The 26693-nt window shown below is 40.1% G+C and overlaps 1 protein-coding gene across 3 annotated transcripts; it reads right to left on the reverse strand.

The window, feature by feature from the left end:
- On the reverse strand, nucleotides 1-19101 carry PNISR (PNN interacting serine and arginine rich protein). Of its 3 annotated transcripts, none has more exons than XM_083497634.1 (12): nucleotides 18790-19101; nucleotides 11590-11696; nucleotides 9981-10166; nucleotides 8837-9063; nucleotides 6972-7158; nucleotides 6171-6361; nucleotides 5934-6071; nucleotides 4656-4755; nucleotides 3939-3992; nucleotides 2573-2743; nucleotides 627-1740; nucleotides 1-367 (listed from the first exon to the last, which is right to left on the reverse strand). In XM_083497634.1, the coding sequence occupies exons 1-12, from the start codon at nucleotides 18843-18845 to the stop codon at nucleotides 337-339; spliced, it is 2562 nt and encodes an 853-aa protein (XP_083353760.1). In that variant the 5' UTR covers nucleotides 18846-19101; the 3' UTR covers nucleotides 1-336. The 3 variants fall into 3 exon arrangements, with proteins under 3 accessions (XP_083353760.1, XP_083353761.1, XP_083353762.1); XM_083497635.1 differs by lacking the exon at nucleotides 18790-19101 and adding an exon at nucleotides 18677-18775; XM_083497636.1 differs by lacking the exons at nucleotides 1-367; nucleotides 627-1740; nucleotides 2573-2743; nucleotides 18790-19101 and adding an exon at nucleotides 18677-18785 and having other exon boundaries at nucleotides 3772-4755.
- Nucleotides 19102-26693: the final 7592 nt, after the last annotated feature.

Here is a 26693-nt window from a genome sequence, read left to right on the forward strand (position 1 = left end):
TTTAAACAAAAAATGAACTAAAGAACTTTATTGACATCACAGTACATTCAATAGCAATTTTAAGAACATTACAGCTGAAAGAGAATGGCATATTTCATAGTCTTAGTAAGCACTACTAAGGAAAAATGTAAATACAAAGAAATCCTAGCAAGTACTTAACTCCGAGCAGCGTTTCCCAAAAATACAGCTATTTACAGATTATTTTTTTTAAAAAGGAGGGTTCAGCTTTCACCTACACAGCCACAACTGTAGCCTCTATAATGAGCCTCTATAATGAGACAAGCCCTTAAAAACTCATGGAATTTTTAAATCGTATGACTAGTGCCATATCATTCCTCAGCGTTTACGACGTGGAGGAGTCATTGATCTGAAAAATAAGGAGAAAGGGAGGGAAATTAAAGAGGAAAGGAACTATCAAAAAACACACACGTTAGGCTTAAAAACTTAAGTTTTCTTAGTTGGAAATCAATGCTATCAAAGTCGTTCCCATCCGCCGCCACCCCCACCCCACTGAGAATAATCTAAAGAAGTTAGCTTAACTTGTAAAATATATAGTTGCAGGCATGATGATGAACAAAAACAGAAATAAATACATAAATCAAACAAGATACTTAAAAGAATACTACCTTGATCGTGATTTAGACTTGTGTTTGCGGCTTGCCTTCTTACCAGACCTTTGAGATTTCTCCACGGACCGCGACCGACTATGCTTTGCTTTCTTAGACTTCTTTTCTTTGCTGCTGCCTGGTGACTCAGAACTGCTCCTTGTGCTAGATTCCGAACCTGAGTGCTTTTTGCTCTCTTTGGTAGAACTTTTCTTGCTTTCCTGCCTAGAATCATGCCTTAATGTTTTTGAGGAAACTGAATCGCTACGAGAGACCGTTCTTTCACTATCTCTTTTTCTCTTTAATCTCTCATCATGATTGCCAGCTTTACTGTCTTTTTCTTCTTTTCTCTGTTTCTCTTTGCGCTTCTCCTGGTCTCTCTCCCTCTCTCTGTTCTTTTTCTTGTCTTTTTCTAGGCTCCTGCTGCGTTCCTTTTTCCTCTCCTGAACTTTACTATCGTGGCTGTGTTTGTGCCTGTTTCCACTTTCACTTCTACGCTGGTCCTCACTTTTACGCCTATCTCGACTCCCACTACGAGTGGAAAGGCTAGCAAGTCTATCCCTTGAGTGACTATCACTTCTACGCCTCTCCCAGTTTCGGTCATGGGAAGGACTACGATTTCGCCTCCTCTCCCCCCTGTCTGCACTCCTATGTCTACTAGATCTCCGCCTTTCTCTTACCTTGCCCCTACTCCTGCTCCTCTCTCTCCTGTTTCTGTGAGAATAGCTCCTGCTTCTGCTGCGCCTAACCTTATGTGAAGGTGATCTACTGTGGCTACGCCTCTTTTTCCTTTTAGGGGAAGAAGAATGTGAAGAGCTGCGACTGCTACCAGAGCTACTGCTATAGGATGAACTAGAGGCTGTGCTGCTGCTACTACTGCTACTACTTCTGCTGTTGGCACTCGAACTACCACTGCTTGAACTTTTTGACCTACTCCTCCCTATTCTCTCTTTTTCTTTAACCTCTTTTTTGAGTTCAGCATCTGGTGTCATTTGCTTTGGAGATTTTTTCTTTTCACTGAACACATCCGCCTCCACCTCTTCTTTTGCATCCTCTGGTGGTGAACTGCTGTTTTGCTCTTTACTGGTGAGTTCACTCATCTCTTTAGCAATTTTCTCATTCTGGAGCTTTTCTTCTGCAAAAGTAAGTGCATAAAAGAAACAAATACAAAAATCACGCCAAGCGAGATGGCAGAGATACAAGAAACTTCTCCCTATCGTCCACTAATGGCCAGTGTATCAACAAGGCAAGATAGTATAACATTACTTCTTTTATATTACTTCTTTTCTGTAGCTATTTGAAAGTCACTGGAGCTTATTTACAAGTGAACATGAATTAGATTGGGTTTTTAATCATCAACAATTCCCTTTTTAATAGGGTTTTGAAGCAAGAATATAAATGGAACCTAAACAATAATCACAATAAATATCTATGAAATATCTCTGTTGCCATGGGCAACTGTAAACTGGCAGTCTCAATGAATTCAGAGGAATCTTTGTAATATGTGTGTTCCTGGAATCTCTGTACTGGAAAGTGTGTGCCTTTCCCCAAGGATTTCTTCATGCTATAGCTAATTCTGCCTCTATTCTATCCAAAGATTCTAGCAGATTCTTTACTTGTTGCATTCTGGATGTGAGCCAGTCCTTGTGTATCCAACTCTTAACAGATCTTAGGAATTACAATGGCCAAGGCCTCTGCTTATGAAATTTTACTATCTGTGTTATTGACAGAGGTGAGGTCACCTAAAGATAAAACTATTTGGAGTTGTGAACTAGTATCAAAGCACAGAGAAAACCCCAAATTCCTCAGTTACCTGTAATGTACTCTATAGCTCAGGCTTGTGTACATGGTGCATTATTCTGCACTTGGCTCCCAGGTTGCAAGTTAGGGTACAAGCTGGCACATAAGTCTGAGAGGTTGGAAACCATTGCTACTGTCGTCAATTCTGAACCAAACACACATCCTACCTTCCAGCTGTTTCTCCAGCAATAGCTGCTGTTCTCTCTCCTTTCTCCAAAATGCTTCTTGTTTTTGCCTGATTCTGTGTCGCAGTTCCTCGTCATCAGTATCGGATGACTCAGAGCCTCTGTCGCTCCTCTCATCGTCACTGTCTCCTGATCCATAACCACCCAGTCCACCTGCGTGCATAAAGCCTAGTCTATCACGAGGGAAGATTAATCCTGGTTCTTAATATTTCTGCAGGGCAAAGAGGAGAGTATATTGCCCATCTTTCACTTCTTCACTGAAGAAGCCACTTATTCTGGAGGAAGTGCCAAAGGTGGTTGACTGGATGTTCAAGGCCCACACATTTGACCTGCTGTTCAGTATCTGGTTTTACTTCTTCCGGAATAGCTTGCCATGTTTTCCAGCAAGCAATCGCTATGGTTACATACTTTCCCGTTAAGTATATGGGTAAAAAAGCTCTTTACAGAGCCAGTACCAAATGCTTAGTGTACATCAGAAAGCATATACACAGGAGTGCAGTGCCTAAGACCTGTCCCTGAAGACATCTTTGCAATGATTTCAGCCAGCTTCAATATCCAGGGCTTTAAAAAGTCCCAAATGCCAATCAATTTTCTACTGTTCAGAAAAGACTGTACATTAAAGAGGTACAGGTATGGAATAGGAATGGACTTCTCTTCCCCCAAAAGATAGATCTGGAAAAACTACCAAGACTAGCAGAAAGTAATACTGAACATCTGATACAGAAGCATTCTTACTTTCTTTTTATGTTCTCTTCAGTATTAGTTGACTAATACATTTAAGCTAACGTGTAAGAATTTGTTACTAGTAGTAAAAATATTTAATATAACAAGTTACTAAAATTGTATAATGTTACACTGATATTTCAAACATTTTTAAAAAAACTATTACATCTCAGAATGTAATTCTGAATTTCATATCCAGCATATCCCAATATTACACTAACTGCTGGCTATGAGAACTCAAAACATACATTTGTTGTGTGGATTGCTGGCAGGACAAAACTGTAGATTTTTATGGGTTTCTCTTATCAAAGCACACACTAATAGCTGAATTAAAAACAGGAGAAAAATTCCTCCAAATTCACTTTATTTAGATACTGTAGTAGCTATCTGGTGCAAAACATTTCATTTACAGGACAGGCTTACATTATGCTTACAATGGAAATAACACCACTGTACAATTTTGTGTATTTCAATAGGTTTATTTGCAAGATAAGCCCTTTCTAAGAAACACAAAAGTTATCAGATGCTTGCCTATTGCATGTTGGGCAGTTTCAATACATATTTAGAAATGCAAGCCAGAGCAATCTCCCCATTAAGTCCCTCTCAAAACTGGGAACATACTTACCAAGTCCAGTAAGGGAAGCCAATGCACTGGACTGTGCCAGCTGTTTTGCAGGAGCTTTGTATCACATCAACAACAGGAACAACATGTTAACACAAATAGCCACGATTTCATAGGCATGAGAGTCTATGGTATTGTTAAATCTACTACTATTGCTGTTTTGTGGAGGAGAGAAAAAACATTAAAAACGTAATCCATTGAAAACCCAGTTATTTTCTGGCCACGAATGTTTAGAAATTTAAACTGTGAATTAATAGTGGATAGATCAGTTTCTTATAGTTATACATTTCCAAGTTAATAAATTTCATCTGTAGACAGAACTGTACATAATTATTTACTCACAACTATATGGAATAAAGCTGCCTATTTTCGTAAAAAGAAAATAGCTGGCTAACAGTGAAAGCAAAATCATTCATAATTCAAGTATGCCCTAAGTTTTACTCAGCTAAATTTGAACTAGAATTATCTAAAATATGGAAACATTTAAAATAAATAAATGACATTCTATAGGAAAGAAATGGAATAACTGAAGTTAACTCACAATACACTGCACAGAACAATACACTGCACAGGACAATAGTATATGATTATTACAACTGAATTTTTGCAACTTTTCTTCCTTAACATACAGACTGCTTTTAGGTACAGATACTATGGATTTAAATGTTCTAGGACATGCAAAAGGATATTTAATTAAAGTACTAGAAAGCCTAAGCATACCTTTTATTGCTTTACGATGGGCATCTTTAGCCACGTAATATATTTCTTCATTTGTGACATCTAGGAGAATTTCTGTCAGCAGCATTTTTGTCAGCAACATCTATACAATTATAAATAAAAATCCCCAGTTCAAACACAATTCTCAGCAAACTTTTGCAATTCTATTCAGTTATTCAGGTTAGGAAGCATAATGGTTCTATTACCCATGATTTCTTGGAACTGCTGAAGAAAGCATTGGGCTCACACTATGCAACTGGTTACATGATCAACCACAAGCAACGTACTTTAAAATGTACCTATTTGTTCAGTATGCACAGCAGTTCACCTTTGCATTCAGTAATGTGTAGTCAAGTAATGAAAGCAGATGGAAACAGAGTTTGGGAGAGAAGAGCGCTACAATCACATTTCACATACATCTTTTCTTCTCAGTAAGAGAATCCAGATCCTTATAGGAATCTGTTGATCCTATAAATCAAGAGCTTGAATTATCTAAAGTCTGCTCAAGCATTTATAAACCTTTGGGTATGTTATGTGTACCTAACTTGACTCTAGCCATTCTCTCCCCTTGCCATGCATCTTATATCAGCACCATATTATTGATATCCAGTGTCGCTCTAGCCCATAACTTTACAAAATGTCCACTTTTTTTGCCCAAATTTGGTTCTATGTCCTTTCTCAAGCCGGTCATATGTGTAGTTAAATGCTGATGCTGGTTGTGTGGCTTTAAAGTTGGAGTTGACTGTCATCATATTAGGCTGTGCATACAACCATTTCGTTCTTGCCTTAATAGCTACTAGTGGAAGCACTAGCGGAGGCACAGAGAACTTGCTTGCTAACGGACTTGCTAGCTTTCTCTAGCTTAGCCCAAGGGGAACAGCTTTTCCTAATAACTAAGAGTGCAAATTTTAACTAATTAAGGACAGGTTGATTAAAGTTGTTTTTATTCAACTCAAAAAGGAATCCTTGCTTAATTTAAAAAATGTTTTTTAAGTAAGCATAAACAGGCGACAGACACTATCTTTAAAGAGGCACCCCCTTCAATTATGTAAAGGAGGGAATGCCTCTCTAAAATTGAACTTGCTGCAAAATACATGTACACGATCTAAAAACAGAGTTTTCTGCAAACTATTATTTTAGTCAAATGAATTTTAACAAAAATTAATTAAATCAGCATTATTTGATAAACCAACTATGATTTCTTTAAATAGAATGGCAGCCCTACTAATAAGCAAGCTCATATAGGCATGGCCAATGAAATGGTCCCAAACTCCTCCATACCATCTGATACTCCTTTTCTTCCTCTGTCATTTCTGGTTCACTTTGCTCCTCTTGAGGAGCTGGAGAGGGACTTCTACTGACTTTTCCACTACTTGTAGCTTCTACGTTATCAAGATCTTCATCTTCTTCATCACTATCCTATAAAAAAAGGGTTATGAAATAGGTTAAAATACGGGTTAGAATTCAATGCAGCATTATTACAACTGATCTGTCAGTGAAATAAACTTTTTCACTTACAAATTTACTTTTCTGAGGTAACCGTGGTCCATCTTCTTCTCCTGTGTGAGCATTTTCCTTTTTTTCTTTCTTAGACAACTGAGAACGCTGCTGCTCCATTCTCTCTTTCTCTAGCTTCTTTTGCTTTTCTCGTTCCATCTTCTCTAGGCCCTCACGAATCCATGCAGGCAGAGTTCGGCGTTTAACAGCATCTAAATATTCATACAGAAAAGTAGTTTCTTAAAAAGGAACCCATTCATTTTCTTTTTAAGCTCATCAGATAAGGGATGTGTTTGAGGTTTTTAGGATGTTTCACAGGGAGAAAGCCACTGTAGCTTTCTAATTCTCTTCCTAGGCTAAGCTAGACATTGTGGTGGCAAACACATAAATAGGAGTTGGGATGTGGCTAAGGTAAAGGACCCCTGGACAGTTAAGTCCAGTGAAAGGCGACTATGGGGTTGCAGTGCTCATCTCGCTTTCAGGCCAAGGAAGCCGGCGTTTGTCCACAGACAGCTTTCTGGGTCATGTGGCCAGCATGACTAAACTGCTTCTGGCGCAACAGAACACCGTGACAGAAACCAGAGTGCATGGAAACGCCTTTTACCTTCCCACCACAGCAGTATCTATTTATCTACTTGCACTGGCATGCTTTTGAACTGCTAGGTGCAAGGGAAATCTCCTGCCCATGCAATTTCTCAGAATTTCTCTCCTATTGGGGCTCCAAGATCAGCACGCTCAAGCTGTGATAGTACTGTACTGATAACAGGAGCTGGTTCAGCCCAAGGCACTACATTTATTAAAATTAATATGATGAGGACATACCGATTTGAGGAGTCTCCTGTTTTGCAGGTAATGTGATAGGTGAGCGCTGGCGATCTCTGAATGCTGGCCTCTCCCTTCGATTCTGAGGTGGTGCAGGAGGTGCTGGAGGACCTGGAGGGCCTGGTGGTCCAGGCTGCCAGTAAGGTGGATGAAACCCACCTTGAGGTGGACCAAAATTAGCCCCATGCTGAAAGAGTAACGAAGCTCATTTTCTTTCAGATCAATGCTTCACATTTCCTAACTTTAATATTTGGTCTGTACAAAAATGCACAGTAGAAAGAACCTTACTAAAGTTGAATAGAAGCCCTTTTAATATTTTAAGGGACAGCCTATATTCTCTGAAATTGACAGTTTCAGAAAAGAAAACTGACTAGTCCTTCTCACTTCAGAATTCAGAAATAGGAATTTTGCTTTACTGTAACACAACATAAATAAACTGGAACAGTTCCAAGTCCCTTCCGTATTGGATGGGTGTTGGAAGAGAAGATTTAAGTAGATAAATTAATTATATTAATTGCAACTACAATTATCAGCTTGATTTATAGTTCAAAGGAAAGCCACCGTAGCTGCAGTAAGCCAGCTGCTAGTTTGGGATATAAAGTAAAGAAACATAACATCTAAGTTTCTTTCTTTTTAAATCATACTTGCCCCCTGGTTATGAGAGTTGTAAATTAGTTTATGCTATCTCTGTTCTAAGGAATGGTGTGGGTTTTTGGCTGCCTCTTACTGTTTAATTTCATTTTAATTTAATATTTTAATATTTTAGTAAGCTGCCTAGGGAAACTATATAAATGTGATATGTGCGAGAACAATCTGCATAGCAATTTCTGCGCCAATCTCAGTCCCAAAAATTCAATGTGTACTTTTTTATTTGTGTGTAGAGCTTCAGCTGACCAATCTAACAATTACACTAAAGTCTGCAGCATTTTTTTCAATTAAAAAAGGCCAGGGGGAAAAACTTGTAATATCTACATCTAATAAGAGTGTGGGGATTTGACACAGAAGTGAAAAAGGAAAAAGAAAGAGCACTGAAAGATTCATTCTCCACTGATGTTTACTTAAAAAAATCATTTACAACTTCATATTTGACTGCCATATATCATACTTTATAACACTGTATAACATCGACACACTGTTTATAATGGCAATTCAGAAAAGTGTAGGCATGTTTAAGTGCCACTGAAATGAATGGAACTTGGCACTTCCTCTGAAAAGCCTAATCTAGAAAGCCCACACAGACTCAAAAGGATAAATGTGCACAGTGGTCCACACTGCTCACTTCAATCCACACACCTAAAGAAATATACACTTCCAGTAAAATGAATGGAGATGCTTTTTCAGGTAGAGATGTTCCTTGCACATACTGGGACTCTTGCCCAGGAAAAATAACAAAACCAGAGTAAATGGCTATAATTTTGGCCAGTTCTATACTTCTAAATTACAGTATTTCAGAGAAGCTTAGTTGTGTGCAGGAGCGCAGAATTCATTTTGGAAACTGATATTGTGGGCATAATTCACCTTTATGAATCAAATCAAACTGGCGAGAGGTGGAAAAGAAATACTAAATCATCTAGGCTATCTTTCTAAACAGGCGGTTCCTTCTCAGAATACACTTGCTCATGTATTTAAGCATTTTGTTTTCTTTCATATTTTTCTCTTTTACACAAAACTTATTGCATTGGAAAACGAGGTGTTTTAACAACCAAATTATAAAGAGGTGTTCACAATGCAGGTGGTTTGCAGATGACAAATTGTATCTGAGCAAACAATAAAACTTGTGGATTCTGTTGAAAATCAGCACTAGAGGCACAACTCCGTGGAATGGGCTCTGCATGCTTACAATATTTAAGCAAGAAATGTTTCACCTGATAGTCAAACTGGTTCACTGGGCCCATTGCAAAGTTATCAGGTGGTGGTCCCCCAAAGTTGTGATTATTCTGACTAAATATATGCCTGTTGTCAGGGGCAAATTCCCCACTGTCCTGACTGTTGCTGTCTTCCGATGGAGGAACAATATCCATTGGGCCTGGTGCTGGAGGAATCCATGGCTGCTCTGGAGGTGGATGAGGGGGTTGGTGGGGCACGCTCCAGTCTGTTTGGATTTAAAATCAAAATGTTAACAACTCATTCTTTCCATTTCTTCTCTTGAGACTTTCAAAATAAAATCTTTAATGTAAAATACACACAAATATATACCTTAATAAAGCTATCATTCATTGTTTGTGTCCAGACTATCACTGATATTCCTTCTTGATTTTTGTCTGCTGGCTAAATATACCATGAAATCAACCAAAATCAGGATGATCTTGTGTTTCATCATCCATAACATACTAAGAGCTAGTTGTGGACTTGAAAAAGGATCATGAAACAAGCCAGTGAGGAAGAAAACTGTTCTTGGCTAGTTTCTCCAAGTAGCTTACCATTTCCGTTAGCATATAGCTGTACTAGGCACACAGGCAGAACTGGGGACGGGGACGACGGGGACGACTTTCAACTATACATTTCCATACTGTATCCTTTAACCAGCCTAATTTGAAATACATTTAAGAGTTTGTGAAACTGAAAAATCCTTTGTGTACATTAAGCAATGTACCATAAGTACTTTTGTACCATTTTAACAAATAAAGTTAGCCCATTTGAAGCATAGACGAATAACAGCAGCAACTGCTGAAAAAGCACCAGACTTGCTGGTATGAAAGTCTGTGTATGAAATGCCTGTGAGGAAATAGAAAACATTTTGATCTATAGATTGCTATCTGACCAGAACCTGAATCTGACTACAGCTGGCTGATTAAGGCAGCATCTAGGAGCGTATCACAGAGCACTACAAAGGGCAGAACTATATGCTCTAATTTACATTCTGTGCATTAACAGAGAAAATAATTCAAAGCCAATGAGGTTTGGATCTTGCAGTCAACTTGCCTTTTCCAAGGATGCTCCAGGCTTAGAAAGATAGAGCATATCAGTGTTAGAATCCAAAAGCAAAGAGGAAAGTATTAAAAAACAAACCTGGCTGCCACATTCTGTTGAAGTTTGGATCACCCTGAAAGTTGCCATGGTTGTTTGGACCAGGCTCCATGCCTGTCATCTCCTGGCCATTTGGCATCATCCCTTGCTGTTCCACTACACTCTGCTGCCCTGAAGCTTCTCGCTGAGCAATCCATGCTTGAGCTAATGCTGCCCAGTCAATTTGGCCTAGAAATAAAATTAGATTTTCAACGTACAGATTTCCATGGCAGAATTAGGAAGAAATATTTATCAAGCCCATCAGAACAGCACCTTATTCACATGTCATGGGAAGTATATTAAAAGCTTCCTTTTAAAAGTGTCCTTCACATAATTTATATGCATTAATCTAAGACTATTTTCTGTTTCAAATAGGGCAAATAATCATTAGATTTAGGCTGTAATCCTATGTTGTTGTTGTTGTTTAGTCATTTAGTCATATCAGACTCTTCGTGACCCCATGGACCAGAGCACGCCAGGCACTCCTGTCTTCCACCGCCTCCTATATACACACACATAGAAATGAGCCCCAGTGAACACAGTGGGACTTCCTTCTTAAGACTGCACCTTAAGACTACCAAAACAGTTCATTGTCCTATCACAGTTTCATCCAATCCTCCATTTCAAAAATATCTAATAAACAGAATTTGTCAGCTGTATTCAGAGAATGAAACCTGTACTGGTACTAATACTCCAGTTGCTATAATGCACATACATATTTAGCATGCATACTTAAGCTTCAATGGATTTAGTGAAACTTATTCCTGAATATGTAGGAATGGGCTGCACCCCTGCAATCCTCAACACACGCCAATTTTAATGGGATTTAAAGATTTAAGCAGTCTACATGAAGGCTTGCAGCCTAAAAGGTTCAAATCAGCATCACACTGAAGTCAAGGGGGAAACTGCTGATGGATTTAAATGGATGTGATATGCGCCCATTTTTAATTGCAGCCTATCTTCTTTCTCCCATCTCCCAGAAGCTTTTTTTTTGGGGGGGGGATACTTTTCAGCCAGACAACCTAAATTTACTATCATTTTCAAGGCTGAAAGTTGCAATATTATTTTTGTGTACCCATGTTATCCAAGTAGGATTCATTGTAAGTATTCTAGTAGAGCCCGGGTCTTTAGTTAGTGCATTCTGATCTAATTGAGGGGTGCTGGTGCTGACCATAATAGTTTTAAAACACTATAACAAATTGTCAACCAACCTACTTCAAGTCAACATACAAGAAATCAAAAGATAGCAAATAAAATACTAACAGTTGTATTCAACCTAGTGTTACATGTACAAGGTTTTCCACTTGTGCAATGGGATTCTCACCCTCTCGCCTTCCCTTGCCTCCCCAATTTATTACAGGGGTTCCCTCAATTTTCTGCAGATTTGGGGAGGCTGTGGGGTGCACGCAGTGGAAGATAGAGGGAGAAAGTTTTGTTGTGCTAATGAGAATCCTTGCACTGGTGGGACATGTTAGTTGCATGCTGCACTATGGAACAGATTAGCTTGATTAATTCTGTAGCAGGTGAAAGATCATGTCCTCGTCAAATTCCTAAAATGCTAATTGCTGTGCTAGCTTTTATCTTGAAAGCACTTTTCCAGCTATTCACTTACTTGGATCTTGCTGGTGCTGAAATGACTGCATCCATTGCTGCTGATTCAAAGGCCACTGTTGCCAAGGCTGTCCGCTTTGATCCCACATCTTTAGTTCTTTATATATTCTACATTTAATCAAAAATAACAGTTGATGTTCGAGTTGAAACTTCATGTGTTTAGAGTCATTTAACTCTTTCAAAAGTCACAAATTATATTTTAAAATAAAATTAACTACCCAAACATTATCTCAAACAGATCAGGTAGCATTTTCATTTTGTTCCAATTCCTGGTAGCATCCAGAAACACTTATATGCCAGACAATTGCAAATAACAGAATTTCCATTTCATATTGCAGGACTGTCATCAGTTGAGAAACAAGTAAACACTTCCAGAACTTTACACTTTCAGAAAACTGGTCAATTTAGATATTACATGAATTCCTAACAAAATTGTGAAGGAGAGTGAAACAACAATAAACACTTTTGGGAAATAAATATATTGTGAAAAGATGTTTAGAAGAGTTGCCAAATCACAGGCATTGGCCCAGAAGTGCCTTCCAAAGAACCCCTGTCAAGAAAGATTAATTTAGTCTCTGTGACTAGACAGGTGATCACAAAAGTGTTCTCAAAGCACACTATGACTTTGAAGTGGCAACAAAAGCTAATTAATTATTGAGACTATAATGTATTATCATTTGCTTAAATAAAACTGCTACTGGGCGGGGTGGGGTGGGGCATAGACCAGAAAGCTATCGATATGCTTAAGAGACATGTTCCTTAGAAATACTTCTGGATACTACTGAAACATTCCTACTAAGTAGGATTCAACAAATATTTGTAACAAGATTATTACAATTTCAAAAATGAAATTATTATTATTATTTTGTTGTAAATATTACACAAACACAGACAAACTCATAACATGGGAAAGTGTAACTTCCTTCTGTACAATTCTATGAACGCTACCCTAAGCAGTGGAAACTACTGAAGGAAATGCATATTTCTATTCTCCCAAGCAAACATGCTGGACCACTTTTTCTCATTACCAGTCTGCTTGATCACTAAGGTCAGCATCTGAGGCTCTTTCCCATGTGCTTCAATGCTGTATAGTAAGGCATGTGGCTACCAAGTACAAAAAGAGAACCGCCTGTTCACTGTTCACATGCCAACTTGCCTGTGGAATGTTCTCCCCAGGCTCACCTGGCATTCACTTTGATGTCATTTTGGCACCAAATATTTCACACACACCCTTCCAATCTTCCAACATATTTATTACACTCCACTGATTTTTTTTTATTTTATTATTATTGTATTTAGGTGTTACATTACAGTATTGAAATAAATTGTTGTATTATTTTCTAGGCTAAAGGGACGCGGGTGGCGCTGTGGGTAAAACCTCAGTGCCTAGGACTTGCCGATCACATGGTCGGCGGTTCGAATCCCCGCGGCGGGGTGAGCTCCCGTCTTTCGGTCCCAGCTCCTGCCCAGCTGCTCTGGGAATATATCCAGCATTGGAAGGCGCTTGATATACATCTTTGAAATTATTATATACTGGATACGAAGAACCATGAACAAGAGATTTGAAAAACAGCTTCCACAAAAAATCATATATAATAACAGGCATGGGGAGAAATTCAACACCATACAGTAATGTGATTTGTCTTGCTAGATGGAATGCTCCCCTCTAACACCCCTCAGCCAATTTTGGGGGGCACACAGTGAGAGAGGGAACCCTGTTGCACAAGCAGAAGTCCTTGCATGGGGCTTTCACTGATGAGACTCATTCATATGTTGAATCCCACCCTTGGTTTATACTATAGCAGTTCAGATGCATCCACTAAGAGGCTGCAGAAGCTCTTGTGCAAGCAGGTGAATTTACTTTTACTTTCTTTGCACAACATTCCAGTGTGAGATGGAAGACAATCTTTCCATAAACAGTGGAAGCCATCTTCAAATCCAAACACTTGGTTTTGCCTTCAGTGTTTCACAGAAGCCCTATAGCAGGAGTAGTCAATGTGGTGCCCTCCAGTTGTTGTCAGACTGCAACTCCCATCAACCTGACCTTTGGCTATAATGGTTGGGACTAATAGGAGCTGAAGTTCAACAATGTCTGGAGGGCACCACTTTGCCTACCCCTGCCCTAGAGTATTAGGGTACTAATCTACATGCTTTATTAAGACTGGATTTGTTTCCACTTGACTGAATAGGAAATACTTTACTTTACTTTACTTTACTTTACTTTACCAGATCTAGACATATTGTCCCTTCATGACCTATCCCTTCCATCTTTTGCCTTGTTTCTGAATGCCTTGCTCTTCTGGTGCAGCTAAGATACAATATTCCAGGCTTGAATTTTACAAGGGGGAACCCCAATTCCTTCTGATGCAGTTGGATTTAGAATCCAGAAATTGTTAGGATATTTCCGCTCCACCTTAAAAGGGATCAGGCTTTGTGAGTCAGAGTCTGCGTATTTCCTGTTCACAGGATGTTTATGTTTCTATTGCTTTCGTTTTCTCTCTGTGTCGGAGACACTGATGCAGGCAGTCATGTCTTTCTTTGTTCTGATCAACGCTGAATAAAACTTGTAAATAATGCTCTCCTGAGTGTGACTTTTGCTGTGCATTATCTGCTGATAGAGTGTGCATGAGCTCTAGAATGTAGCAAGATATTTTCTAGAAACTCATGTCGCTAATTGCTGATACTGCGTGCCTACGGGAGACAGATGGATCGTCCGGCAGACAGCTTGGGGCCATGGTGGACTTTGTCTCCCTGGCAGTATCCCAACAGAAATATGCTAATGTTCAAACCATTCATATAAATTAAGACATGACCTATAGTTTCTGGGATTTTTAAACTTTTTGAACAAACAGAAGTGACAACAAACAATCCTACGATCATCTAGTACACAAGAAAAGTTATGCCATTATATATTTACACATAAAACGTCTCATAGAACTATAAAATAGGACTCTCCTTCGTAAGTATTGTTGAATTCCATAAGATGTGAAATTTGAAATACTAGAACTCAATCTGCTGGTTTACCAATTTCCAAAGTAAATTATAAAGGATTGATATTGCCTAGTTTTTATTATGTTTTAATCCATTAGAGACCAATATCTTATGTATATTAAGAAAAACAATTATATTTAATGGAATGTTGTTGTTTAGTTGTTTAGTCGTGTCCGACTCTTCATCACCCCATGGACTAATGGAATGTACTTCGTAATAATTTTGGAAAAATATTTTACTATGTTTTTCTGTATCAGAGCATTCCAAACATAAATGAAAAAGTTGCCTTTTGATTCTCGCCTTCTCCTCTATTTGCCTACTCTTCTTGTTGAACCGTATATAATTTCCAGGTGGAAAGTGTTAGTACAGAACCACTGTAAAGCAACACTCTATCTTGCATGCCGCCCCAATTCTCATACATTCAGCTGAGATGGCACTGCAACAAAATAATGATGACTGAGTGGCACAAGACCACCCTCTCCTCCATGTGTAACTGGCTCATCTGCTTAAGTTTGCATGGTGACATATTAATGTGACTTTATCCCTTCAAAAAGCAGGGGGAGCTAACAAGTCAAATGGGCATGTGCAGAGAGCCAAGTTCACACTAGAGACTGTTTATGTGTAGGTGAGGAGCAGCCGACATTGGTCCTCCACTCTATTTTAGCATGAGCCAGACAGTAAATTTTCATCTATAAATATTCCCAAAATATGAATCATTTTCTTCTTCTGTACTTGGTGTAGGGAAGCATTCACCCTCCAGATGTTGTTGAACTACTACTTCCATCATCCTTAGCCATTGGTCATGCTTGCAGTGTTGATGAGAGTTCTAGTTCAGCAACATCTGGAGGCCCAAATGTTCTCCACATCTGTTCTAGATCTTCTACCATTTGTACATGCATTATTTTTCAGTGTTCTAAAAAATGCTGCAATTGATACCTTTTTGATCTCAAATGCTTTACTTCTATTAATAAACGTTTCAAAATTATTCTTTCTGCCTTTGAACTTGCATCCCCAAGCTGCCTACCTATTCTCAGCAGATGGGACTATGTGTGTAATTTCAGTAAAGGACTGAAAACAGATGACCAGAACATACTAAACATACATGACTCCAACACAATCTAACATATGTATATAGAGGAAGCTGCAATTTCCTGTTTGTTACTAGTACCATGCTACATATGTTTCACTAAGATCTTCAATAGGTGCTCCCATCATCTGATGTGCAGCGGGTGGCTAAAGAAAACAACCTACCGGTACTTATTTTTCTTACAATTGGATAGCCCTCCAATTGTAGAATGTTGCACCCAGGGAGCATTGCCTGAAAACGCTATGTAATTTCATGAGTAAGCAAATACCTATTTTCTGTTCAAGCCTTTTAATCCTATCTACATTACTTTTATGCTTTGGTGTTTGCTTTTATGCTGTTCATTTCTATTATGGCTTTTTAATGTTTTTAATTTTAATCTTTTATAAACTACCCTGGAAAACTGTAGAACAGATTTGACCTGAACTAAATCTATTTATTGGAAAACACTATTTCCCCTAATTCTCAGACACTAGTTTGACTACACACAGGATCATGTGCAACAAGATACCTTCCTTGATTTCAGGCATTTAACAAATATATTTTACTTTTAAAGCCAAACTGGTCCTTTATATTTTATATTTATATTTCTTTAACTAATATCATATGCCTTGTATAGGTCTATTTTGTCCTCTATTAAGCACAATGAAAATTCCAACAAGCAAAATGTTGCTGAGAAGCCATTAGAGCATTCCCAGAACACCCATCACAGTATAACTAAGTCAGCTCCCAAAAGTAAACTGAAATTGGCAAAAATGTGGCCAAGGCTTATGTACAATTTTGCTGAAAAGTAAACTTGGGTGCAGATGTTTCACGCGTTAGGTGTGTGAAGCTATTCACTGAAGTTCAAGCTTCAATTAATTCCAGAAGTGCAGCAAAGCCTTCCTGTCTGGAGTTTTGACAGCCAAAGTTTTGACACCCATGTGGTAATTTTAATTTCTAAATATTTTAACTGGGTAGTCTGTTTTTACTTTATTTTCCTGAGCTGCTATTATTCATCCCAAACCTTTGGGAAGAGGTGGGACTTAAACAGAAATAATTATTTAGACAATGGCTGGTACAGAGACATATGGATGTTATCAACATAGATTACCCAACAGTGAATTTTTGACTATCAGAGTATTTCAGTTTTCAGTGTATGTTGAGAAGTGTATGAAGTTGATAAGTATGTTTTAGTACCTTAGTTTGCCACCATAAACCCACTTATCTAGAAGCCCTATTAAATACAATAAGACCTGCTTCTGAGCAGACATAGTTAGAATTAAGTTATCAAAATAGCTTTATGATTCGAACACTATATGTTAGCATGGACAAGACAAGTCCTTTTGTACATACTCCTGAACACTGCATTCTACATGCATTTCCATCAATAATGTAACCGGTTCCATGCATACTGAAGCTTCTTTTCCATGAAATATTTACACTCAGGCCATCCAGAGTTGGTATACAATGCGGACTAAGAACTGTCAACTGTGAATTCCCTGTTTAAAATCTCAAAGCCATTAACTCAGCTGGTAGCATTCAGTAAAATTGCTACTCTCTCTTTCCTCTTTCCCATCTACAATGTCAGAATACTCTCCTACATTACAGAATTCTTTATTAGGATTACTTAGATAGTGCATGTAAAACCAGCTGAATTGCTGAAATAATCTGTATATAAAAGCTTAGTTCCCACCCCAATTTTTTGTGTACACAATCACAGATTTTACTGCTGTGAAGCAAAATGAAATAGAGTGCTTCAGTTAGCACACATGCTTTCATAGCAAAGATGTGAAAGGCTGCAAATTAATCCTAACCATGATAATCTTTTATTTATTTCATTTATAGTCCAACTTTCTTCCATCATGGAACCCAAATCATGATACATAAAGTTCCCAGACTGTCTCCCATTCTGGCACTGATTATTTATTGTGTTTACTCCCCAAGGTACCCAGGAAGGCAAATAAGATACCCAACTTAAAAAGAAAAAAAGCAAAAACATCCTGAAAACAATCAGTTAAAAAATCTCACGTAGCAAAATCCAGGGTAAATAGGTGCGTTTTCAGCATTTGCCAGAAGCTGTACAATGAGATTGCCAGAATAATGAGAGGATAACACAACTTCAGGGTTGCCACAGAAAATATGCTCTGCCACCGCTCCCCTTTGAGGATCTGGGGTCTGAGGAAACACCAAGGGGGCTCCCCCTCTGCCGATATGTGCAAGATCCGTGATGTTAGAGCTGCCTTCCTGAGCCTCAATGCTTGCGGCTAGGCCTCACTAAACTGAAAACAATGCTTACTGCCAAGTAAACATGTGCAGGGTTACTGTTGAAAAACATTATCACAGTTCAAATGAATAACTGCAAGAATTTGACAAACATTTTTGGGCCAGACGATTATGTAGCGAAGTATGAATTGCTTTACCATTACATGAGGCGAAAACCCACTTAGCTTAAAAAGCATCTATCCCCATTAGGGCAACTATCAGCCAGTAATCCTATATCATAAAAACGCCTATCGAGCCAATGGGCGTGACTGACTCCATCCCTTCCCTCCAGGCACCACGAGCAACAAAACCACCACCGGCCCCAAACGTCAACCCCCATATATTTCATTCCGATCAACCGGGAGCGCACCGGCGCATGCGCATTATGAATTCGTAACGGGTTTTAATCTCAACCCGCCCGTTCAGTACCACAGCTAGGACAACGGCGCATGCGCAAAAGGGGGTGGGTACGTTGAGGGGTGGGGGAAAGAGAACCTCGAGAAAAAGGGTTACGTGCAGTAAATAAGCGCCCGCTGCGAGTCAACCAATGTGGGGGAATCAAGAAGGGCGAATCCCTCCACGCTTCTTCACATGGGCCCAGAGGGCAGACCCCTCCCCCCCCCCACCTTCTCAACCGCCCCGGCTGCTGGGACAACAGCGCCGAGTCGAGCCCTGGCGCGCCCCCTGACGGCGAAGGGAAAGGCGCCCCAGTCCTTCGGCGGCGTCGAGCGTATTTTCAACGGTAGCCGCCCTGTGGGCCGTTACTCACCCCCTCCCGCTCCTTCCCCGCCGACCGGCGGCACTAGCAGCTCTTGGGCTGCCTCCGTCTCTCCGGTAGGCTTTTCCCCCGAACCACACAAAATGGCGCCCGCTAGGACTCACCCGGAACAGAAACTCCCGTCACTGGAACCCGCTGGAGAAAGCGATCCGACCGCCATCTTTGGTAAGGGCAGACGCGGCGCCTGAGACTCCCTTAACGAGAAGTGGGGGGGGGAGGTTAGCCATTTAGGGGCTAAAAAAACCCCACTACTGACAAGAGAATACGGGTCCTCCGAAATATATGCTAGGAAGAGGAAAGAGTCCTTTCATGTCTGCTGGTTTTAATTTCAGTCTGCTCTTCCCTGCCACCGACACACACCTTTTAGGGTTCGGATTAAGTTTATTCTGCCGGCGCCATTTTTAGGACTGGCGCAACGCCCTTTCTTCCGCTCTTGGCATTTCCGCCTCGAGGCGAGGCTTGGGAAGGGCAGCGGCGCGTGCCTGGTGGCTCTAAGGTGTGTTCCTGGGTTGCTGGCAAGAAAGCCATTGGAGCTGCGCATGCAGAACGGAGGATTAGTGAGACCGTTTCGCACTTCCGAGACTGCTGCGAATAAGGATGAGCCAAGTGGATGGTCCTTGCAAAATTAAGACATGCCTCACGCTCCTATGCATGTTTACCCAGAAATAAATTCTACACTGAATGGTATTATTCCTAGGTGAGCGCGCGTAAGGTTGCAAGCACGGCAAGTGAAGTAGTCGGAGTGACCTACATCTAACGCCGCCCTAAACTGCAATTATAAACATTTTTTGTTGTTGTTTAGTCGTGTCCGACTCTTCGTGATCCCATGGACCAGAGCACACCAGGCACTTCTGTCTTCCACAGCCTCCCACAGTTTGGTCAAACTCATGTTAGTAGCTTCGAGGACACTATCCAACCATCTCGTCCTCTGTCGTCCCCTTCTCCTTGTGCCCTCCATCTTTCCCAACATCAGAGTCTTTTCCAGGGAGTCTTCTCTTCTCATGAGGTGGCCAAAGTATTCAGGATCTGTCCTTCCAGTGAGCACTCAGGGCAGATTTCCTTCAGAATGGATAGGTTTGATCTTCTTGCAGTCCATGGGACTCTCAAGAGTCTCTTCCAGCACCATAATTCAAAAGCATCCATTTATTTAGAAATAAAAATCCATAGCAGTGAATGTGACATGCTGCTCGTTTCCATGCAAGTTTGCTTTGCAGTTAGTCCCGCTGAATTTGAGTGCAACCTACTTCATAGTAAGTATACAGGTCATTGCAGCTTTATGTCCAAATAAATATGCTCAGAATTTGTGGGTGCACTGCTGCCACAGCCTTCTTATCTAGATAAAACCCACAGAACTCTACAGCTGCAATCTTGTGCATTCTTATCTGAGATAGATTTATTAAACACAATACTTTTAATCATTAATTTGTATCCCACCGTTCCTTAAATTAGCCCAAGGTCCACATTTCATCCTTTCCACAACCCTGCAAGGAAGGTTAGGCTAAGAGATGTGCCTGGTGCAAGCAGGACTGTTGAGTGGTGAGTTGAAGCCTGGTTTCCCAGATCCTAATTGGACACTCTTAACTACAGTGGTAAGGGACGTGGGTGGCGCTGTGGGTAAAACCACAGTGCCTAGGACTTGCCGATCGTATGGTTGGCGGTTCGAATCCCCGCGGCGGGGTGAGCTCCCATCTTTCGGTCCCAGCTCCTGCCCACCTAGCAGTTCGAAAGCACCCTTAAAGTGCAAGTAGATAAATAGGGACCGCTTTATAGTGGGAAGGTAAACGGTGTTCCGTGTGCTGCGCTGGTGCAGGCTCGCCAGAGCAGCGATGTCACACTGGCCACGTGACCCGGAAGTGTCTGCAGACAGCGCCGGCTCCAGGCTTCTAGAGTGAGATGAGCGCACAACCCTAGAGTCTGTCAAGACTGGCCCGTACGGGCAGGGGTACCTTTACCTTTTTAACTACAGTGGTACCTCTGGTTAAGAACTTAATTCGTTCTGTAGATCTGTTCTTAACCTGAAACTGTTCTTAACCTGAAGCACCACTTTAGCTAATGGGGCCTCCCACTGCCGCTGCGCCACCGGAGCACGATTTCTGTTCTCATCCTGAAGCAGAGTTCTTAACCCAAGGTACTATTTCTGGGTTAGTGGAGTCTGTAACCTGAAGCGTCTGTAACCTGAAGCGTTTGTAAACCGAGGTACCACAATACTATGCTATACTGATTCCGAGCAAATATGCATAAACTCATGCTGTATTCAAATTATGTTATGTATTTTCACATTCTGTGTTCTGTGTTGGAAGGGATTTGCATGATGTGGGTGTGTCCCTCTGCTTAGTCCTGCCCAGCTCTGTCATTAGGGAAGCTGTATCAATAGGCCAGCTGAAGCCACTGCCTGCAGCATCCCTAGGGTGGGGCTGGTGCAGCAAAAGAGTATCTTTCCTACCTTCCACCTTGTCTGGTATGAGCAGCAGAGCTGTGCTGCTCCATCAAGCCCTGCCGTTGTTGGTCAGGGACTTGGACCGACCCCTGAGCTTACAGGTAGGAAAGGACCCTGATCCAATCTATCTCACACATTCCATTTGTTTCCACCTGATTATTGGAAACTTTACAACTCGCAGTACAGGCAAGCAATAAGGGGCAAACTGCAGAGCACAGCATCATTCAAGAAGACATAACATAGCTCTAACCATCTGCAGCTGGATCTCAAGAGGTGCGTGTGCCAGATTGCCTGCCTGTGTCTCTTCTCTGACTTCTCACAGTGACAGCACTTAACCAAAGCAAAGGTAAGGGAGATGATGCTAGGGACACATCAGACAAGGCTGACAGCCACATCCATCCCATGCACTCAATAGTAAAAGAATCATTTGGCAAGTTAGGGAAAGCATGATCCCCCACCCGTCTTAATGAAATCAAACACAATAATCTGTTTAACATCTGACATTCATTTCTGGAAATTTCCTACTATTATTTTCCAACATCTTAAATATACAACACACCTCAGAGAAGTAAGTGAACGATAGATTCTGGGTAATCTGTGGATTCAAAATAAGCCCTTTCCCATCCTAAAGTGGGGTGACTTTAATGAACCCACATACTGAATAAAGTTAGCTTGGAGAAAGAATTTAAAAACCAGAATATGACACCGGATTTCAGTTAATAATTTATCTTACCCCTTCAAATAAATGTAAACTGGACATTTTTCTAAACTTGTGTGCTGACTTTTATGTTTTATTTTGACAATCAAAAATAAACAAGTGTTTCTGTATCCCAATGGTATATATTTAGCAGACATTTTCGTATTTTGCCTCCATTCAATTAAATACATATTCCTGTTGAACAGTCTCTATACATTTTATACATAAAATATGTAAAAATACAGTAATAGGTTCATTTATTGCACAAAGTAAATTATGCTTGCATTTCTCTTTGCTCATCATTACACAAGTATCTTCTGCAATATATTATTGGCCTGAATATTTTAATATAATCCAAGTTTACTAGTATACTGAAATATTAAGGAATAGAAAATCTGTTATTCATAGTGCATTCTAAATTTATTCTAAGTATCATCTGCCTCACAAAGTTCCCTGGTTTAATCTATCATATGTAAACCACTGAAGAAAAATATAAAATATTTCATTTCAAATTTAAGTATTTTGAAATTCTAGACTTCTTTTCAACGCACTGCTGTTCCCAACAGTCAAATCAAGTTCTCATTGTGCCATATACATAAGACTCACAGCGACTCTTGAGTTGATAAGCTAACACCCTTGCCTTAGGAAGTACTGGCCTGACACTTTGTAGCCTAAATTCCAGTACAGTAGATCCAGGTTTTACAGTGTGCAGTTCCAAGATTTAGCCAGAAGATGGTGCCACTTGCACTGCTCAGTTACCATACTACAGTAGTGGTCGTATCAGATTTCCTTCTATGATGCCTCCTTATCTGAGGAAGTGTTTTACAGTAAGAGGACTGATTTCAGTCTGAACCACAACCACACTAACATGGGCCTGCTAGTACAGAGAAAAAGAAGTCGAAGGTCAGGAGCCATTTCAAAAGGCTGAAAAGGTTGGAAACGCATGTGGGAAAGCAAAGAGGGAGGGAGAATAAGTGATGGTGGAGCGTGTCTGTTATTGAGATACTGAATTCTAATTCTAGGGCTGAATATAAATACAAGAGGTGAAAACCTGAGGTAGTACTAGGAGATTGCAAGGGAGATACGGGCAGAGATCCTTTTTTCAAAAATCACAGAAAACCACTCAACTATGATAGCTCCAGAAGTAGATAGCTAATTAGGCTTTTGTAGCATGAGCAGAACCCATACACTGTTCATTTGCTATCATGAGCCAGCCAAAGCGAAACATATTTAAAGCCCACTGATTTTAATGTGAGCATTAAAAAAGTGTAGTTAACTCCCTTTTAATTTGACAGAATTTAACTTTGGATTGCGTGAATTTTAAAGAATGCTTTTTAGAAAGGTGCCACTGAATTTTTTTAATATAATGTCTTTATTTGATGTAGAAACCAAAACATAAATCACATTCCAAAGCTTGTGTATGCATTCTTCAGAACTCCGGTACCAATGAATAGGTACCATTTCCTTTCAGTGTAAGGGGTTTTAACCCCTGTTGAAACAGATAACAAATTCCTGCATGCATTTGAATCTTCATGTCTTATCTCCAAAGTGCTGGAATGCAGCATTTAAAATAAATTCTGAATATGATTGTGCATAAAAAGGTACATCTGAGTAAGCTACATTGCTCTAAATGTGCATGGGAGAGTGATGGATTTGTTGGGATACATACGTAATCTGGAAATGATCAGTCACTGAAACTGATTAATTTACTTTAAATTATCAGATTAAATGTGGATCATCATGGATTACTACAGGTCACAACAACTCTCTCTCCAGTGCTGGGATTATAACATAATATCAATAAATTATTAAAATTGGAATCAGTGAGGTGGGTATGGAGACATTCTGGATGTACAGTGGTGCCCCGCAAGACGAATGCCTCGCAAGACGGAAAACTCACTAGACGAAAGAGTTTTCCGTTTTGGAGGTGCTTCGCAAAACAAATTTCCTATGGGCTTGCTTCGCAAGACGACAATGTCTTGCGAGTTCCTGCTGGTTCCCCCCCCCTTTTTCTAAGCCGCTAAGGCGCTTATCAGCTGATCCAATCAGCAGATAAGCCGCTAATAGCGCTAATCCGCTAATCCGTCAATGGGCTTGCTTCGCAAGACGAAAAAACCGCTAGACGAAGAGAATCACAGAACGAATTCTTTTCGTCTTGCGAGGCACCACTGTATTCTGCAAGAAACTACTCAGAGATAGATGGATACGTATGTGCATGACACACTCACTGCTGTCCCATTATACAGCTTGTTAAATTGACTCTTTTGTTTTTAGGAGGCAGTGGGTTATATTCAACAGGGTTGCTCTGCAGGTAAGCAAAGCTGCTGTGACTGGAAAGGGAGAGAAACAATTTCCCATGATTCCTCCTCCCTCTTGCAGCCCCTTACTTCCCTTAAATATGCTCTGGAAGCCACACACCCCCAATACCAAACTGCTTTCCTCCCCATTCCACTGATGGAAGCCTTACCATCGGCTAAGACACATAACTGGCTGGAACCCAATGGCTACAATTTAAAGAGTATCCTAGAATATGAGGGTTTCAGTGCACAGGAGAAACTTGGATTGTCCTGAAGCTGAAAAGGAGCATCCACAAAGAGATTATAATTTTTCTTTAAAATTCTCCAAGTCCTAAAAGTAGATCATGTGGTGCACAGGTAAAAAATAACAAGTAAAAAAACTGTATTTCACATGCGGAGCTAGTCCCACTGTCCTCTGTACAATAGAAATAATATGCATAAATCCATATTATTGAGGACAGTAATAAACAGCAGCCCTGATCCTTTGTAAGAGACAGCAATATACCCCCACCCCCATATTTAATAAAAAAGAAATTGAGTACAGTCGGTAGTGTATATATTGTGTAAATCACAGAAACTAAGAAAATGTATAATTATAAGTTATCCAGTCACCACCCTAAAATGTTGGGTGTGCAGTAAATCAGCATGCTTGACTATATGGTGCTTTGCAGATATAAATGGCAGAGAACATAATGTATGACTAGAAAGTATATTTGGATATCTGTAAGCAAATGCAAAACACTACTAAACCTTAGGCTACGTACAGTGGTGCCTCGCAAGACGAAATTAATCCGTTCCGAGAGTCTCTTCGTCTTGCGGTTTTTTCGTCTTGCGAAGCATGGCTATTAGTGGCTTAGCGGCTATTAACGGCTTAGCGGCTTTAAGAAAAAGGAAACAAACTCGCAAGAACTCGCAAGACGTTTCGTCTTGCGAAGCAAGCCCATAGGAAAATTCATCTTGCGGAACGACTCAAAAAACGGAAAACTCTTTCGTCTTGCACATTTTTCGTCTTGCGAGGTACCATTGTAAGTACAATCCTGGTAACAATACACACAACATAACAGCCTGTTTTTGACTCTGCAACTTGTATTTCAAACACAATTCAACATATAATATCTCACAGAGTGTAATTCCATAGACCAACACATCATGCAAATAGAACATATCAAGAGAAATTAAAGTCCAATGGATGGTCCGGAGAGTTAGAATCTATACTGCCTCTCTGTTTAAAAAGGAACTTTGGCAAGTGATTCGATTAACTGAATTTATTTTGTTCCATGTTTCTGTCATACAAGAATACGGTATGTAAACTTGTTGTTTAATTTGTATGTTATGTTACTTAGTTTGTATAAGGATTATGTTACATCATGTTTGTTTAATTTAGAATATGCACAGCTGACAAAGCCCAGTTGGGCAAAACAAGGTATTATCCCAGAATCCTTGTCATGCCATACCTTCAAGTTTTCCATCTGATCCGATATCTACATACAAGGAACATTAGAATCCTCAAAGCAGCGATACAGTCATACCTCAGGTTGAAGTAGCTTCGGGATGAATATTTTCAGGTTGCACTCCGCGGCGACCCAGAAATAATGCAGATGCTCAAAATGATGTCATGCGCGGAAGCGGCAAAACGCAACCCGTGCAGACACGTCTTACGTTTACTTCAGGATGCGAACGGGGCTACCGAATGGATCCCGTTCGTATCCAGAGGCACCACTGTACGTGGAACATCATAAGATAAGCATATCATATTGTGGTTTTTGTCAATATGCCAATTTAGGAACCAAATGGACTTGTGAGATATTATATGTTGAATTGTGCTTGAAATAGAAGTTACATAGTCAAAAACAGCCTGTTGCATTGTGTTTGTTGTTACCATATCTATAAGCAAAGTCAAATGTTCCGAAAAAGTAGCATAGTGACTATAGTCATGGTGCGTATCTGAATACACTCCCATGTCAAGCACTCCTTGAATGTGAAAAGGGAGCACATAAGGTAGAAAGGTTCTGTTCTAATGGTTCTGTTCTAATCTACTCCCTGATGTACTCAACTTTCTGCATATAGAACTCAACATGCATTCAGAAGAGAATCAGTTCTAGAAGAACTGTGCAACATGCCTTTTTTTGAATATATGAACTGACAGAATTGTAAAGTTAGAAGGGACCCTGAGGGTCATCTAGTCCAGCCCCCTGCAATGCAGGAATCTCAACTAAAGCATACACAACAGAGTAGAACTACAGCAATGTTTTAAAGGAACACGATTAGTGAATGGCACAGGCTAACTCTTAATGGTAGCACAAACAGAAAGCCTATGCAATCTCTCTCTCTCTTCCCCACTCCCTTCTATACTCCCCCGAAAAAGCCTTCTCAAAAGGAGAGGGCTGCACAGTGAGGGTTGTGTTATACTAGCTTGCAGTGGGAGGGGGGAAATCACCAAAATTAGGTGGAAGAATTTTGCTCTAGTCTCTGCTGTACAGTCCTCTGCCTCCCCTTTTTGCAAGAGAAAGGTAGAGAAAGAGACTGCTTATGTGAGCTGCAACCCTACTTCTGTATTAAGGAAAAATCAGGCACAAC

This window comes from Podarcis liolepis (assembly GCF_965112155.1).
Source record: "Podarcis liolepis genome assembly, chromosome: 3".
Taxonomy (NCBI): domain Eukaryota; kingdom Metazoa; phylum Chordata; class Lepidosauria; order Squamata; family Lacertidae; genus Podarcis; species Podarcis liolepis.

What these genes read in the sequence shown, in the direction of transcription:
- PNISR (XM_083497634.1), bottom strand. Translation starts at nt 18,845, where the DNA reads ATGGCGGTCGGATCGCTTTCTCCAGCGGGTTCCAGTGACGGGAGTTTC. An exon ending in TGAACCAGTTTGACTATCAG is followed by an intron (nt 7,159 to 8,836) that starts GTGAAACATTTC and finishes TTACTCTTTCAG; the next exon opens with CATGGGGCTAATTTTGGTCC. An exon ending in AAGTCTAAATCACGATCAAG is followed by an intron (nt 368 to 626) that starts GTAGTATTCTTT and finishes CTTATTTTTCAG; the next exon opens with ATCAATGACTCCTCCACGTC.